The 18,375-nt window shown below is 39.5% G+C and overlaps 1 protein-coding gene across 2 annotated transcripts in view; it reads right to left on the bottom strand.

Annotated features, from left to right (window-relative positions):
* PRKG1 (protein kinase cGMP-dependent 1) overlaps positions 1-18,375 on the bottom strand; it is a 481,254-nt gene that overhangs the window by 406,869 nt on the left and 56,010 nt on the right. For both annotated transcript variants that reach the window (XM_030487822.1, XM_030487821.2), the window contains exon 2: positions 9,318-9,484. In XM_030487822.1, the coding sequence (XP_030343682.1) occupies positions 9,318-9,484 (167 nt within the window). The remainder of the gene's footprint in view (positions 1-9,317; positions 9,485-18,375) is intronic.

Raw genomic sequence — 18,375 nt, forward strand, 5'->3', positions numbered from 1 at the left:
CGTTACTCCTTTGGCCTATATGCACATTCTTAGCATAAGGAGCTCCAGGAATTGTCTTTTAACGCCACTACATTGCCCAAGGGATGGTCTTCAAGCCCTACAAAAACACTGGCTCCATGAGAGACCATTTTCCAACAGGCAGCTACTGAGATGTCTTGCACACCTGGAATGACACCTGATATTTCTGCCCTTGCCTTCTCCATCATGTCTTAATAAAGTCTGCTCTGCAATAGTAATATCTAGAATTGAGACATCAATCCTAGAGAATCCCTTAAGCCCAGAGAGCCTTACAAAATGGTCCTGCCCCGATATGTAAAGGTCTCAGCACTGAACACAGGAGATGTGGAAAGGGATTATTGATGAGTGATTAAAAAATGTCCCAGAGGAGCCATGACCACTAAACCACTTATCTCTATGGGAAAACAAAGACTCAAACGGGAAACCCATGAAGGCTGCAGGATTCCAGTGAGAAGCAGTATCTCTGACCACAGGAAAAACCCTGATCCAACTCCTTGTGCTGGTTTTGGCTGGGGTAGATTTAATTTTCTTTTGCTGGTTGGGACTATGCTTTGGATTTGCTCTGCAAACAGTGTTGATAATACAGAGATGATGTCTTCCTTGTTGCTGAGCAGAGCTTGCACAGAGTCAAGGCCGTTTCTGCCTCTTGCCCCCGCCTAGCAGCAAGCAGACAGGGAGTGCACAAGAAGTTGGGAGGGGAAACAGCCAGGACAGCTGACCCCAACTGACCAAAGGGATATTCCATGCCACATGGCATCATGCTAGCACATAAAGCCGGGGGAGGGGAAAAAAAAAAAAAAAAAAAACACCACACAAAAGGGGAAATATAGAAGGACATTTGTAGTGATGGTGTTTGTCTTCCCAAGTAACAGTTACACATGATGGAGCCCTGCTGTCCTGGAGATGGCTGAACACCTGCCTGCCCATGGGAAGTGGTGAAGGAATTCTTGGTTTGCTTTGCCTGTTGTGCACAGCTCTTGCTTTCCCTATTAAACTATCTTAATCTCAACCCACAAGTTCTCATTTTTACTCTTCTGATTCTTTCCTCCATGCCGACACAGGAGGAGTGACTGAGTGGCTGTATGGGGCTTAGTTGCTGGCTGGGGTTAAACCACAGCACTCCTGCCCAACTCTACAATAGCAGGATGAAGAAAAAAAAACCACACCAAAAAGACAGCTGAAAATATTAAAGAAGAGTGCAAAGAAGAAATTTCTGCCATAGTACAAAATTAATTTTCACAAAACTAATGGAAAGTCCTGTAAAAGGCAGATTCTTCAGAGGCTAGTGATCTGTTGGCATGCCATGCAGAAAGTCCCACTTTGCCGTAAATGTCTAATTGATGCCTTCCTACACAGTGCTCCTTACGAAGACTGAGTAAATGCTCTTCAGTCTCAAGAGCTATCTAATGCCTGTGCAGTTAGATGGTATTTTTTAACGTTTACTTAGCAAAGGCAGATCCAAACCCCTCGAGAAGAGGTTTGGAGACTCAGGTAAGGCCCAAAACACTCATATTGAAAGGCAGAATATGTCTTAGAAGCAGAACTGCCCCAATTGTGTTACAAAATCCCTGACTGCGATGGATACAGTTCTTATTTACCTTCCCAAGTGTCCTTGGGAGATGCAGGAAGGTGGGAACATATCAGCTTATCAAGACTATTGGAAAGAGCGCTCAAAACTGTCTGGTTCTACACCAAAAAAATCAGGAACTTGATGGTTGTCTGAAGGACCAACAAACTGCAGAAACTCTAGCAAGAATACTATTTGGTCACACATGACAAACACATTACGCAGCCAAGCAAATCCCTACCTGCAAAGGCTCATCTCCATTGCTCCAACTGTGATCTTAGAGCATGAGACTGACCGAAATCACCCTGGCAGGTATGGAGTTCAGCCAACATCTCTGCATCTGACTGAACCAGAAATTGCAATTTCACTCTTAGCCCCAGAGACTAAAGAAATAAAAACAGTTTAAAGAGTTTATAAAGTTTATTCCAGCAAACATCCTTTCACCAAAGCTGGGGAAAAACAAGTTAACAAACAACAAACCCCTCAATATGTTTTTCTTTGAGATGAATGATGATCACCATCAGTGCTGGTGAATACCAACAAGGAGAAGCTCACGCATTTGGACTTTGCAATGACAATAGTAGCAGACTGTAATAATGTAAGGGACCTCTTGTAAGTACAGTGTACAGCAATATAAAAATAAATGTGGTGCAGGTCAAGAGACATGATGCATTGTATCCACTGAGGTGGCAGTACTACTGCCCCCATTTTTCTATTCTGGACTTGCACTTGGGAACAAAGTCATTTAGCCTACTTAAATCCAAAATGGGTCTGTTCTCTATTTCTCTTTCATTTACAAGAATCAGTCCTAACAAATCCTTTCTCTGAGAAGAGAGGGAACTGACTCAGAAGACCCTAGGGCTACAAGAGCAATTACATCCTATTAAATCAGACCCTTATGAGAGTAGTCCATAACAAGAGACAAAAGAGGGGTCGGGGGAGAGTGACACAAAGACAGATCAAATGCAGCATTTATGGATGACTGCACATAGCATCAAAGAGTCTGCAGTGATTGCCCAGTTGGGGAGGGTGGGAGAGAAACATGTAACTGCACAGTTAGGAAAAAGCAAATAGGAAAGAAAGGGTGCTGCACTCCAGCACACCTTCAGAAGTGAGAATAAGCGTAAGTGCATTGGCCAACAGGTTGATGATAAAAATCTTAGAGTGTAACAAAACTTGGGCAAGGCTGTGATGACCCACAGGAGGCAGCAATATTGAGGCAGTATCTATATGCCTGTTTTGGTTTTGATTCAACAGCAAAAATTCCCAGAGACTGAGGAGTTGCTTTAAGGATTTCACCCATCTGAGACCAGACAGCTCTGCTGCCTCTGATGGGAGGTCTTCTACAGCCTCTTGCATTTCAATCTGTAGTTCAAACAGCTACAGAGACTTTGTTTGTCTTCCCTTACCAAATCCAAGCTTGATGTCCTGGCAAATCCTGCAGTTTCTAGGAATACATTCCTTCCCAAGACATCACTGACTCACAAAAACAACCCCAGCACATTCCCATGAAAAGTCATGCTTCATTGCTTTGGAGAAGCTACAAAGAATGAAGCAAGAAACAAAGTCTCCTTTTTAAATAAAAAGCAAATCTCCATGACTGAACACAGTCAAAAATTTAAAAAGAGAGGAAAACTACTAAAACAAGGGGTGGGGTAAATGTGAGCGGTTTCTCAAGATGGGTTATTAAAAAGCTGCTCTTCATGACAACAGAAGTAGGAGCCCACAGCGTATTGGTAGAGCTATTTTTCTTTACTTGGGTACTCAAGCTATAGAGGAGAGGTGCAACCTCAATATTAGCTTGCAGAAGGACAGACAGGGAAGATCTTACAGCACCCACTGCCAAAAATCATGAGTGACAAACCAAGTATTTTAACCTGTGTTTTCACTCAGGCTCATTGTATTTCTTCTATACTTTCCGGGAACAGCAACAAACATAAAAGGAGGACTCTTCACACCTATTAATATAGCTTCTAAAAAATAAGAACATCCATTTATAATGGCATGACTGTTATTCACGAGTGCCCAAAACTCATGCCAAAACCTTGTCACCTATTTATCTACAGTTCTGCTGATATATTTTCCTTTCATAATTCAGCCATTAAACTTGACATACTGCAGTTGACAGGTTCAGACAGAGAGGGAGCACAAGAGGAAACATTTGGTTTCAAACCTGGGGTATCACATTTATCCTCATTAGTGTGAGGTAACACCCACACATAACTCAAACCTGTCACCACGGTACAGATACAGATATATCTCTATAAAAGAGACCTTTCCAGGTTTTCATATTTTTAAGTGCTTCCAGAAAATTTAAGTAACATTATGCCCAAAGGAGGCACAACAACAAAGTCCATAAATGCTAACTTGCAAAACTAGAACTTTGAAAATATTTAGGTTTTTCCATTAAAGAAAACTGGAGGTGCTGGGCTAATTTTGGAGGCAGAGTATAATTAACCAGCAAGAACCCTTTCTGGCTCTAAAAGAAATTTCAATTTTAAGACAAACAATCTGTTGAACCACTCTTACAGCAATATACTTTTCTTGTAAGAAAGAATATTTCTAATAAGTTTATTCTCAAAATTGCTTTACTTACAGAGTGAAGAGTGCCAGTTCAGCTGTATAAGTCACTGCATCACTCATCCCCCTTTTCACTACTAGTCTCATCAGCCTCGAGGAACACTGTTGCTGTAGGTGGTCAGAGCACATATGTTTAATGCTTCCAGCAATTTCAAACCCTAATGAATACTTGTTTATATCACAAATAAGTTAATTTCCACCTTCAAAGCTATAGGGGAAATTTTCTGATGTTGCTAGAGATTAAAGGCATCTCTTCACCAAATTTAGTTACTGTGCAAAAGTTGTTGGGTCTTCTCACTGTTTAATGAACATTGGAACTAGGTGATCTTAAGGTCCTTTCCAACCCTAACTATTCTCTGATTCTATGGGGAAATTAAGGGGTGTTCCATGCCCCAAACCATTTCAGAGCCTGATGAAATACCAGTTCCCAACTTGCTACTTCATATAAATCCTTCTTCCATAAGTCAAGAGAGCTACCCAAGACAAATGGACGCATGCCATTTGCCTCAAGAGTCCATTATAACCACCTTCCTTCCCGTAGAGCTTATGGAAAAACTTTGGAGGGAAGAGAAACACTCAACTTGTACAAAATACTACTCAAGAAACAGAGTTTGCTACGACCACCCAAATCCAACAGCTCCTCCACATCCTAATCAAGGTCTCTGTCCTGAGAAGTCTTTCTCAGGCAAAGGACCTAGTTTGTGTTACTATTTAATGATCACACAGATACCTGATAACAGCACTGCTGCTAAGGAACAGAAAAATATTTAAAATGCAAAGAAGAGTCTGTAAATAGTAAAAACCCTGTCTGAGGTTAGGCAAGATAGGAAGCCATAAGGAGATCTCTCTTCATTAGAGTCCAACTGAGATGTCACCTTCTCTCCCACCCTGGCACCTATCTAATAGCGCCTTTTATGAAGCCCTTCAGGTTGTTGTGTCTCACTGTGGGTACCTCCTATTAGGGTTTCCCTTCTCCTGGAAGGGATACATTGACATCAACCTACTTAATTTTGGTAACTGAACAAATGTAACCTTGGCTATCTGCATTTGATAAATAATGCATTTTTTAAGGTTGTCTGTGCCACACATCATAGAATAGTTAGGGTTGGAAGGGACCTTAAGATCATCAAGTTCCAACACCCCGCCATGGGCAGGGACGCCTCACACTAGACCATGTTGCCCAAGGCCCTGTCCAACCTGGTCTTGAATACTGCCAGGGAAGGGGCAGCCACAAGCCATCAGACCCAGTTACCCTAGAGGACTAAACTAAGTAACAGTAGAAGCAGGATGAAGCTAGAGAAAAGGTGTTTTAAAGACTGGGATATGGTGGGTCCAGCAGTAGCCTTGAAAGTCTGAAGCAGGTGAACTGGGGGCCGTTATTTTCCTAGAGGTGGAAATCTGGCCAGCAAGACACAGACTATGGCTAGAGTCAGGCCAGAACAAAGCAAAGCAGTCGTACATTTGGGATTCTGCTTGTCGTGAAATTTCAGTTTCAGATCCTGACTTAGGGCTTTGTTTTCTCACTACCAAATAGGAACAAGAGCCCAAGTTCGGCCCAAAACAGTATTTCCTGGTAAAAACAGCATTTCCTGGTAAAAACAGCACAAAAACAACAAACCAAACAACAACAACAACAACAAAAATACCCTCTTTGCGTAAAACTTTTAAGATTTCAGATTCAAGAAATGCAGTCACTCAAAAAGCAAAAAGTCCAGATGCTCACCCAGGAGGGAAGTCTACCAGGACTGGGGCAACCTCCTCTTTCAGATGCAATTGAGCATGTTAGCAGTTACTGGGTTTAGAGGATGAGACTAACCACACATCTCCCGTAGCTTTGCATAATTTAAGAGCTATGCTATGCAAACAGCATTAAAAGTTACCTCCCAGATCAGTACAATTTCAGACCAGAGGGTGTTTAGATTGAGAGCTCCTCAATCTGATGGGTATTTACCTCCTGTTGAGACTGATGAACAAAATCCAATCCAGCTGAAGTATGGCACATGCCAGAAGCACACTCATACTTCTCAAACTCAACACTTGCCTCTATCCAGGGTGCTGCATACAGAGAGAACATCTTCCTCATTCTGATTTCCCTCTGAAAGCACCTCCCCATTTCTACTCCAAAAACATTTCCCTCACCTTCCTCCTCTCCCCATCTAAATCACAACTTACAGCATCCTCCTCTTTTCCTGAACTGTGTTTCACTTCTCCCTGCCAAGCTTTGCAGATTGACACATGATAGACTGAATAATAGAATGTATGAAAGATTTTCTTCTTGTATTTTCAATAACCTCAGTGTTTTCTCAAGCTTCACTGTATTAAACAACTTTTCATCTCTAGAGTCCAACCTGTTTGTACCAATGCTGCTCTCATTCCTGATAAGAAAAAAAAAAAGGAGGGTGGGAGGGGGAAGAAAGTCTGCTGTAAGACATAGAATAACATGACAAAGAATACAAAGGTTTTAGTCATCGCATGCATGGAAGCACATACATCGCAGCACAAGACTGGAGGGGAAAAAGTCAAGCCTGCTAGTATTAGTAGGGTTGGGCAAGTACACGAATAAAAATAACTGACCATATAAACCCAGCATTAGACAGCATGTAATTACATTACTGCTGGAACCAAAGAGAACATGCAAAAGCGGAGTCAAACCTTTGACCTAACTTTTTGCTGAGGTACAGCGTTACAGCCACTCCCATCCAAGGAACATAGCAAACCTAGAATTACCTTCAGAAAGCATCATCAAACCATAGCGAAGAAGAAAGTCTGGAGATCAACATGCATCATTATCCAGCCTTTTAAGATTCACCAAGCTCAGCAAGTGTCACATACATATGAATTTTAACATCCATGGTAAAGAAACCAAATACTGAAGAATTACAATTATAGAGGTCTCACCAGGACTAGTAGAGCCCTTGTGTCTACAGGGGCAGACACTACTACTACTTCACCATGATAAAAGAGAACGCAGAGAGTAACAGTGATGTTTTTAAATCCATTTTGCTTAAATTATTATTTCAAATTAATCTAAAGAAAGGTCACCAATATATAACTCAGACTTCTGGTAAGAGGCTTTATCTAAATGCCGAATCATAAATTAAAACAAGCATATGAGTACTGGTGATCAAATGCTCTACATGAGTAATTTTCATTCATACTAATCACAGCTATGCAGTCCAAGCAACGAAAGAAAGAAGAATTAATGGAAGAAGCACTTCCAGCATTTATTTGATTTTTGAGAAAAGAAAATACCTCTTCGTAACACTCAAAGATGGATTTCTCCAGTAGAGTTTTGTAAAGAATAAAGTTTATAGCTGGGGGGGGGTGAAGGGTGTTAGTAACTGAGAGGACACAGAATGATGAGCCAAAATGACCTAGTGAGTCTGTTTTCATAACCATAATCCAACCCATCTGATAATGTCTTCTTCCATTTCCATTACTTCATCATCACTCATTGCATTATGCCTGAACATAAGACTATAAACTCTTCATAATTTTATTTGAAAAGCATTATGCATATTTATGGAGCATAAATGAAGTTACGAGACGAAACGAAGACTGGGGGAGAGCCAAGTCATGCATACATAGAGGGCTGCCAGAAGAGCAAGGATAAGCCAAAGTGCTCAAAAGACATGAAAGTTGCCTTTGACACACATTTGCTTCAGAAGACAAGAATCAAGAATTCAGGGATAGAGTTTGGACCAACAATTAGAAATATTGGGTAAATTCAAGGAAGTAACAGTACGTTGTCATCAGATGTATCAAATAAAGAGTCATCTGAATATCAAGCCATGTTCAATACTCCAAACCATGGCTGAAACAATTCTGCCCATAAATCCCCTCAAAATCCTCTCCAAAGAATGTGAAGAGGCTGAGCAGGAGATAAGTATGCACTGATTTTGATGGTGCCCTGTTGTTATAGGATTTTTCAAGGGACAACATTGAATGCAACATCCAAAACCAGCCATGTAGGAAAAATACTGTGAGTATGCCTCTGATGTAGTGGTGTTCTGGGAAGGAAGCACAGAGCTGTGCAGTGAAAAACCTCCACATTTTTATTATTTATTATATATACTATTCAAATACTGTTTTAAAGCAGGTTTTTTACCATCAGAAGAACAGATTCTGTACCTCAAAGTAGTCTCTGTATTCATATCAAGGATTGAAAAGCCTAAATCTTTCCATGTAATGCTGGGGGTAGAAACATATAATTTATTTTGGCATCCCCCACTACCTACTTCATAACGCAAAATACCTTTTGAATGTGCAAAATTTAAAAATCATAGAATCCCAGAATGGTTTGGGTTGGAAGGGACCTTAAAGATCCTCTAGTTCCAACACCCTGCCACGCGCAGGTACACCTTCCACTAGACCAGGTTGCTCAAAGCCCTGTCCAACCTGGTCTTGAACACTGCCAGGGATGGGCCAGCCACAGCTTCTGTGGTCAATCTGCTCCAGTGCCTCACTACCCTCACACTGAAGAATTTCTTCTCTATATCTATCCTAAACCTACCCTTTTTTAAATCCATTACCTATTAAAACCTGAAGGAATTACATCTGTGCATCAAGAAAGGACTTAGCTTTAAAAGGACAGAACAAGAAAACAAAACCCTGCCGCAACACATACTGTGACAAATCAGATGTGCTAAACTGCAGATGCTACATTTATATTTTGGGCACAGTACAGAAAAATACCATTTTCTATTACACAATGCATTGTTTCTGCAGAGAGCCCAATGTGCTTTGTCAACATTTATAAATTTGTCCTCACAATGCCCTATAAGGTAGTGAGCCATGATCATATTATCCTTGTCTTACAGTCATTTCCCATTTCCATAACACCATTCTTCCTGTTAAGTTCCTGATTTATGTAGTAAACCATTGGTATTGCCTCAAAACCAAAGACCTATGTTTAGCAGACATTCATTCCAGTGATTTCAGTGCAAGGTTAACAGCTTTTGCCCTTTCTTTATACAGGGAGGCAAACAAATCTAGTCAGAAATTTTTCAGGCAAAAGAGTCCACACAATTTTCAACAACCATATTTAGACAATATCTTTAGCCTCTTTCTTTAAAACCATTTTTCTCATTAAATACAGTTTTTGTTTATGTGTTGAAAAAAAGGAAATAAATACCAGCTTTTTAAGCCATACCTTCCATGACATACACCAGGGAGCCCACATCTCCTTCCTTGATGATGCAGCTGTCTTTGCCATACTCCACAGGATACATACAATCCACAATCTCCTGGATCTGAGACAGTTCCAGATTCTTCATGAAGTCATTGTCAAGGATTGCTTCCTTTATTAGCTCCTTGGACCTGGGGGGGGAGGGGGGGAAAAACCCAAACAAACAAGATTTATCCCTGCATCCATCAGCTGAGCTCATTAATAGCAGGTGAACTTTAGCACAACTGCATGGTGCCCCAAATAAGTATTTCCTTTGGGGTGGGTGGGGAGGCAGGAAAATCTATATTGCCCCTAAAAATCTGATAAAGTCCATCTGCAGAGAATTAAAAAAAAAAAAAAAAAAAACCACACACAAACAAACAACAAAAACACAACACACAATACACCACCACACCACCAGAAATGTATTTTTGCAAATGAGTTTTAGATACATCAAGTATTGAAATAAAAGTAAGATTTCATGTGATTGCAAGATCCTGTTTTAGCTACAGGTTTCTCATCTATAACAAAACCGAAGACTGGCATAGCTACTGGAAATACCTTCCATATACAAAACTGAAAGGAAATAAATACAAACAAGACGTTAATGGATTTGTGACTTAGTTTATTATATTTTTCCTATTAAATTATAGGAATCAGAGACACGAAAGCACGATACTGCACTGATTCTTTGAGTTTTAATCAAACAGCAAAGGTCATTATATTCACTAGAGGAGGTACCACTGTTACAGGAATGATACCACTATGAACTGATTTCTTTAATGACAAAATAGAAAATTGCAAAGTTACATTAGAGTACGTAGAATTATATGTGCACTTTTGGTTTGGCATGTGATAAGGTTGGAAGCCTGGAGTTCTTAAGTAACCACTTTGCAAAGCTGAAGAAGAAATGAGTTGTTTCTGAAGATACAAATTTCAGAACTCAAAGTTCACACATTCTCTTAGAGATGACCCAAATGGGTATGTAATACAACCTGCTACCTCTCTAGAAGTGCTCTGCCAGCGCCATGACAGAAGATGTATGACAAAACCAGATGTGGTTTTGCCAATTTTCCTTAGATACTTTCAATTTCTACAACTAAAGTGCACACTACACAGTGAGTCACGCTCATGTGCTAATGCAGCATAACCACCATGTTATGACATTTGCAAAAACCTCCTAAAGCAACTTGTGCAAATGAACAATTGAGTGCTAAATCTCAATCTAGACCAAAACTAAGCTCCTAAAACACCTCCAGGCTGGACAAAAGTTCCTAGGCCCTTTATTTCTCACTATGCAGCTCCTTTTCTGTGGGGTGAACTATTTGCCCATGTGAACATAGCCCAGATAGACACAGCTACCTACAGAGCTTATGCATTCAAAAGAGTTTTATCTTTTTCAAATATATTTGAAAAAGATAAATATGATAATATGATAGATATATTTATCTTTGAAAACTTTTTTCATATTGTCATATTAATGCATCATGTCTTCTTGAAAAAGCACCAAATTGGGACTTCAGAAGTCCAAAACCAGCCAGACAGCCTTGCAAATATTATGGCTTTGCTATAGTCCTTTCAAAGTACACCTCAGGATTAAATACAGCACAGATTCAATTCATTAACATTTAAGATGCTTTTTCTGCTTTTGATAGTTTTGAAGTTATTTCAACAAAACACGTTACTTAAGAGAGTCCATCAGTACTGACCCAGCTGAAGCACAAGATGGGAAGCAGACCAGACTTTTCAAGTACTGTCTGCAGGACAAAACAGGCTTGGCCTGCTACAAAACCATTTTGCTCTTGAGAAATTTAATTTGACTTCATATACTGTCACTCCAATTCCTTGTGCACGCAAATAAAAACCACCAGAAAAACCTACATCTGTGTTACTTCTTGCTTTCAGTAATGCAAGAAGCTAGTAAATTGTAAGGTTGACCAGATGACAGATAACCCTATTTCCTTATTCCCTCCTCCTGCACTAGAGCAAGACTACACTTTCTATGCTATAGGTCCCCACAGGTCCCAGAAATCCTCATAACAAAGGCACTAATTATATGAATTACTCAAACTGCCTGCTGAATAAGAAAGCATAATAAAAGCTTTTGCATTAGTCATATCAACTAGCATTACAATTTCAGCCATTTACTTCATTCCAAGGCTCAAAATGAGGCTTTCTCCTTGATAAAGTCAGCCTTTCAAATGGAATGTTTGTAAAAACACCCACAAGAAACTGGAGGGAATTCAGACATGGCTCAAGTCAGACCTCCCCTGTTAATTTAGAGGCCCTCAGCAAAAAAACAATGCTGCTCTTGTCAGGATCAAGTACAGCAATGGATTTGAAAAGAATCCCAGAAACTTGGTCTAAATAACAGAGGAGCAGCAGCACAGGAGCTAGGAAAATCCACTAAAAGTCTATTTTTGGGAGAAGCAGCAAAGCATACACAACATGAACAAACTTTGGGAATTTATGAGCTTAATATTACAGTGTAAGAGTCCATCTGAACCAACTGAATCACAGCCTCTCCCCTTCAACATGGGAATACCAGAGAAATTAAGGCTTGGAGGCCCACCAAGTCATTCAAACCCCTTTAACATCAATACAAGATACACCCATTAAGAGGAAAAACACGCAGGCTGGGATATCAATAACAGTTTAATCTCTACCACATCTAAGCATCTTAAAAATTAAGGATCTCCATAGAATGGTCTGGATAATAACTCAGTCATGCTTGAATGTAACCAAAATAGATACTAGTTAATTAGTTAAAATGAGACTTTAAATACAAAGAGCATAGCATGAGAAAAAAGCACCTCCAGCTGCCCCTAAACAGTGCTAGCTGTAGGAGCAGGCACCTTGCAACTCAACTGCGTATTTATGACTTAATTTGCATCAGACTAAAACACACTTCATAGTTTGTAAGCAACAAACATATTCATCATGAAATATTCCATCGATCTTTAAAAAAATAAATTAAAACCCTAGTCTGGCACATTTGAAAATTAGTCGATACTAAAAATACATTGTCATAGCTACAGTAAGAGTTACTCTATTGTTCCCTGCAAAAGAATATTTGCCACTCTAATAATTCAAAAAAATTATTCATGTAATATAGATTACCACTTCCGCATACTTGCACATACCAGGCCCTCAGCAACTTCTACATTATTTTATTATGCATTTTGCTTTCAATGTAATTCACGGGTCAATTCTAGGTAAATATATTTTTTCTTTTATATTTCTTTTTATAGGAAATGAAACTCAAAGTATAAAAAAAATTAACTCATAGGTCACAATTATTCCACAACAGATGCTTTTCTAAACCATGTAATTCCTTAATCATCATCAGTATTTTATAACAACATGTATATCCCAGATGTGTGAATACACAAATCTCTCCATATTAAAAAAGGTATTTAAAGTGGTCAAAACCACACTCTTATCATTGCAAGTGGCTTAAACAAGATGCAGCTCTTTCATTACCTCTTATTTTCAAATAATACTTGTTCTGTATTTTCTGAAGTTTCTAATAGAAACAATCTTAAACCAAAATCAACTACAATATTTGTAAAGGAACAGGACTATTTCCAAATGACCATTTTAAGAAGGAGGTGTTTTCATGAATATTTACTTAGGGCTGAGTTGAACGGCTCCTAATGCAGGCAGTCATTCAGAGTAGAAAGTAGTAGTCATCATTACTCTCCACAGGTGGGACCCTGGCACTAAGCCATCACTATTTTTCTAAAAGATTAATGATCAAATGTGATGGAGACTTGATAAAGAGTTTGAGAAAGCGAAGAAAAAACAGAAGAAATCATGAAGGGCACAATCCTCTGCGATACATCCTGTCCCAAATCAGTTTAGGTCCACCATGGTAATTAGTAAGGCAAGGGTAGGAAAAAGCCAATTGCATCCTAATTTGCAGAGGTCATGCAAAAAGCACCTTAAGAAGTTTTATAAGAAGTTTCATAAAAATATACTGAAGTAAAAAACCTATATGCCCGGGTTGCAAATGCCTCTCAAAAGAAAAGCATGTAAATATGCATTAATTCACACACCTCCTAATCCTGTACTGGAAGTCACTCCAATCCTCCAGCCAGATCAGGGCCAGCCATGAATCCCCCTGCAACAAGCCAGCATGACAGCTCAGGAGCATAAAATGCCTGGAAAAAAATTTGGCCACATTTTCTGCCTCAGCAGTCAGGGGCTGTGCACAGAAGCTGTGTTTCAGCTGTGCTGGAAAAGGCTTGTATTAAAGGTTTGCCTTCATGCAGTGGCCAGAAAAATGCAGAATTTCAAAACCTGCTGCTCACATCTGCTGGCTGCTCATCAAACATGACATCAGAAGATAAAAATTATGGTTTGTAGCAGATGCAAAACAACAACTGGAGATTTCATGCAGCCCTAGTTAAGAAGCAAAGTTAATGTTACAGTGGTATGCAATGTACATAGTAAAACCCTGTATTATAGCCTGTTGTTATCCTGACAGTAATTAACATTTTACAAAGAGCAGAATGAACAGTCATCTCAGGCTTTTCACCCACAGATAAAAACAAAACACGTTCTCTATGCTAGATTTGTACCTTCCAGCAGACACAATACATATTAGAACAAAAAGTTAATCTCCATCCCAAAAGGTCTTATTTCAACATCAGCAAAGATGCTTGCCAAGTTTAAGGGAGGGAAGAATGTATGCGCAGATGGAAAGACTACTGCTGTATGCATCTAGGGACACTTACAGAAACGCAAAGCTCTCTGGACACGTACTGTGCTTGTAGAGCATCAGTCTGCAGTAGAGTTTGCAGGAACCTGAGGTTCAAATGGCATAGCAAGTATCCTTCTCCAGGTGATCTACTGCTGGCATGAGTTGATAAAACAGAGGTGGATCCAGTGGAATAAAAGAAATAAAGAAATCAACTTAGACAACACTGATAGAGAGCAGTTGGAAGCAGATCTGAATTTTACAGCATTCACAAGTATACCACCACAGCTATGTACCAAAACCATTTTGAACTACCAGGGAAAAAAATTACAAGCAATGTACTACGCAGACAGGCTGGACGATAACTCAAGAAAGGGAAAGGAAAAAGTACATTTTGTATTAATAGTCGATAGAAGAAAAATACAATACCTTTTCTTTACCTGTTCCTCTCTCCAAACTTTAAATAAGACTTTTCAGTATGAGCTTTTATGCCAATAACAAGCAGGGGAAGGAGTATTTTTTCTAGAGCCTCTCCCATCAAGAGTCTGCCAACCACTACCAATGACCTAAAGCTCTGTACTTAGGAAGGAAACATCTACAGGAATTTGACTAAGCAGAGAGACTGAGCTTACTGTCAGGGATGAAGTTTAAAGCAGCAAAAGTACAGCTCCTTGGGAGATGCAAACTCCTTACTTACTCAATAATAAACCTCACTCAAAGCTACCACAACCAGTGGCATCTTTTTTGTGCTGTTTCCTCATTGCTGTAAAAATGCAAGTTAAAATACACACATATATCATTTACATCTATCCACCAACTAAACCTATCAAGCATATTTGTGGAAACTTACATCCAAGCACTCCTTTTCTGGGAGAATCCATATCCCTTCATAAGGAATTAAGCTCATTTCAGTAGATAAGAAACACAGGAAAAAAATCTGTGGCCTCTGACCCAGAATATGACAAGCAAAACAGAGTCCAGACAATCCCTACAACAATCATCTGTTTAAAATACACACCATGAAATGTTTAAAAGTGTTTACTTCTACAAAATGTGGCTGGGGGGGGTGGGGGGGGTGGGAGGGAGGTGGGGCGGAAAAACACAACAAACTTTTTAAAAAGATAAAACATAGCCAAGTATTGTGCCTGCTCCAGACTTGCAGTGTGGTTGTATCCTGCTGAATAGTTTCTGGAAAATTTAACAGTTTTTTGGGGTTCTTTTAAACATATGTATTTTAGATGTACTTCCATATCATAAAGGGGCATCCATTCCAAGCAACGCAAAAAGCAAAAGCTGTAAGTTTCTAGCAGGTTTGGGGAAGGTCTTTGCTCAAAGCCCACATTCACAGAGTTTTTAAACTATGTTTTTAAGCCCTTGTGTACTTAAAAGAGTACGTAAGACTAGAACGTATACTCACACACTGCTCTGGAATGGGATCTCAGCATTTCAGCTCCCAGTCTAGTTAATACCAAATCACTGGACTTACCAATTATGAACTTCTGTTTCTTTAACCAACAAAATGAGAGAAAATTCTGAAGGATGTATGTGTAATTACTGAAGACAGCAACATCAAGAATAGACAAGTTAAATAATCTGAATTGTGCTTTAAAAGTTCGCTATAGAGATGCTCCCTTCCACACAGAAAAGGCCCCACCTTCTAAAAAGCAGTAAATATAGAAGCCTTACTAAAAAATTGTTGTTGCTTACTATAAAATTATTCAATCCATCAAGTGGCCCACAGATCCTACATGTATTTATACTGCATACTTTATATCCTTCTATCTCTTTATGAATACTGTGGCCTGGCCAAGCATACAGAGGTTCAAAAATAACAGCTGAAAAGTCTTAAGTGATTATCAAAATTACTGTCACCAAGAGACTGCAGTCAAAGTCTCTTCCTTGCACTCATCCCTTCTCAACAGGTTGTGCCACACACTGTAGTTATCTCTTAGGTTCCTACATAAGAAATAGAGGCACAAAGTAGAACTTTCTGAGATGATTATTTGATCCCTCAACCACCAAGTCCATAGCCCTCAAGCAAGCTGGCTTTGCAAACAAAGTGTTTCTGTTGTTACAAAAATTATTTGTGCTAAGTCAATCACAGAAAGCTGGAGGGTCCTCCCCAACTGCTCTAGGAAGTTTTGCACTGAAGGCAGTAACATCTGCAGCACAGGGCAGTATGCACTTTTTGCACAACAGCACAACTGCAGTGTAATAGGAACTGTCACTTTCTAGAGTGTGTAATGCTGGATAGTGTCTTTAAAGCCTGCAAGGAAACGAATCTTCTTTTACAACTTACTACTAGGATCCAAACAGTACAAAAAAGCAGAGACTTTTCAGTAAAATCTTGGTCTTGTTTGGGCTGTAATGTCATGAATAGTTAATAACTCTATATTTGCTGTTTGTTTTGGCTATGGATAAAGACCACTTTGAATGTTTCTTAAATGGGAATTTTAAATATAACTCCAGAGACCTATTCTTGTCTTATTAACTGGGAATAAGAGTAGGATTCAAGTCCTGGACTAAACAACATGAAGGCCCTTAAATATACTTGTGGATTTTCTTTACAGTGCTTGCCTTTCCCACAACATGCAACCCACAGCGTATCTTCAAGCTGAAAAAGGAAATTTCTGAGTAGTACCTTAAGCATCTTCCGAAGATACTGTTATTGCATAGCTGGATAGAAGAGTATGTTCTTCAGAAGAGTACACTAAAATTTTTTTGACCTGACATTTTGATTACAGTGACAAGCAACAGAGAAAGCAACTGTGCCCTGATGTAAACCTGCAAGAAGGGAAAATACACAACCCCCCCATTTTCATTTTTCTTGTACTTAAATACAACTTAAGAGTTGCAAAATCAAGTTGCTCTGCAGAGAACGTGTTGATCTGACAGCTCCACTTAGGATTTCTAAATATATCAGTAAAACATGCAGTTCACTTACACTGCTGTTCATTATATCACACTTTAGCATTCGACATTTAAAAAAAGCAAAATAATTTCAGAAAAAATAATTTTAAAATCTCCTTTCACCTATGCTGAAAATTGTTGTTAGTATAAAAATACTGTAGGCAAGAGTTGGTTAACTCTTGCATTTTAATGTGTCTCACCCCACAGATCTCAATTTACCACCCTTTTCTAGGCTAGTATTTTGCACTCTACAAAAACCCAGGTTTAGATACTGAAAATGTTGGCAAGCTCCGTTAAAAAAAGTCAGTTCTTGCTGACACAATTTGCCTACTTCTAAAATATCCACCACCTCCAACGAACTCCCACATGAGGTTCATTTTGAGAAAACACTACCAATACCTTCAAACAGGACCAAGCAGCTACTTGATTACCTAAAGCAAACAGCAGACCTTTGAGCAGCTAATTATAGGTGAAAACATGCAGCAAGGTCATGGTGAAGGAGAATGGGGTGTCCATCAGAGACTCCTACCCACCCACCCCCCAAAAAAAAGGGTCTTTTGAGGGCTATTATCCCAGAACATCTCACAGTTTTAGTGCTCACATCCAGCGCGACTGAGCTGGAGACATTTTGCACTAACAAAAACAGCAGAGAAAACATATGTACCCATATGTCACAACACCAAGGGATGCAGAAACAATCCAAACTCCTCCAGGAGGAGTTCAGTTAGCAAGACTGAGTCACCTTTAAAGGCAATAGCTATCCACGATTTACAATTATCTCTGTATGCTTCCACTCTTAGTAGCTCCAAGCAGTGAACTCTGACGGGAGGCAGGTATGAGGAGTCTAGCTAAATGGCAACTAAAACAGTTCCCCCAAGTTTATTAGCATATTTTGAGGTCTGCATGACTTCACATTGATAAATGAACATGTGGACAGAGAACTGCATTCAGATGCCCTGGAGAAGAAAGTTACTGATAGCCACTACGGAGATGGCCTTCACCCTGGTGGAATAAGCAGGAAATCTGCCAAGTGGATGATAACCTAATTTAAATAGATGCAGAAATCCAATTAGAGATCCTCTGAGCAGAGACAGCTCATTCTCATCTCTTGGATTAGAGGCTACTAACACATCAGAAGCTTTTCTAAATGCACTGTTGTCCAGGAGAAATGAATGCGCTCTGCAAAAGCACTTTGCTCCTCCTCGGCATAAGAACATCAGAAGTGAACACCGTCACAACAGCATAAATATATAGCTGCTTCCAGTGTGAGTTTAGGATTGAGTTTTACAGCAAATGTGAGGCATGGGGGGAGGGGGAAGAGTGACAGAGATTTGACATCATTTACTCTGATTCACCTAACACTTCTGATAGATGTTATTGTCACTAGGAATGTTGCTTCAGCTCTTTTGCTTTTCAGCTGCCTAGAGAAGT

The sequence above is a fragment of the Strigops habroptila genome, chromosome 5 (genome assembly GCF_004027225.2).
Source record: "Strigops habroptila isolate Jane chromosome 5, bStrHab1.2.pri, whole genome shotgun sequence".
Lineage (NCBI taxonomy): Eukaryota > Metazoa > Chordata > Aves > Psittaciformes > Psittacidae > Strigops > Strigops habroptila.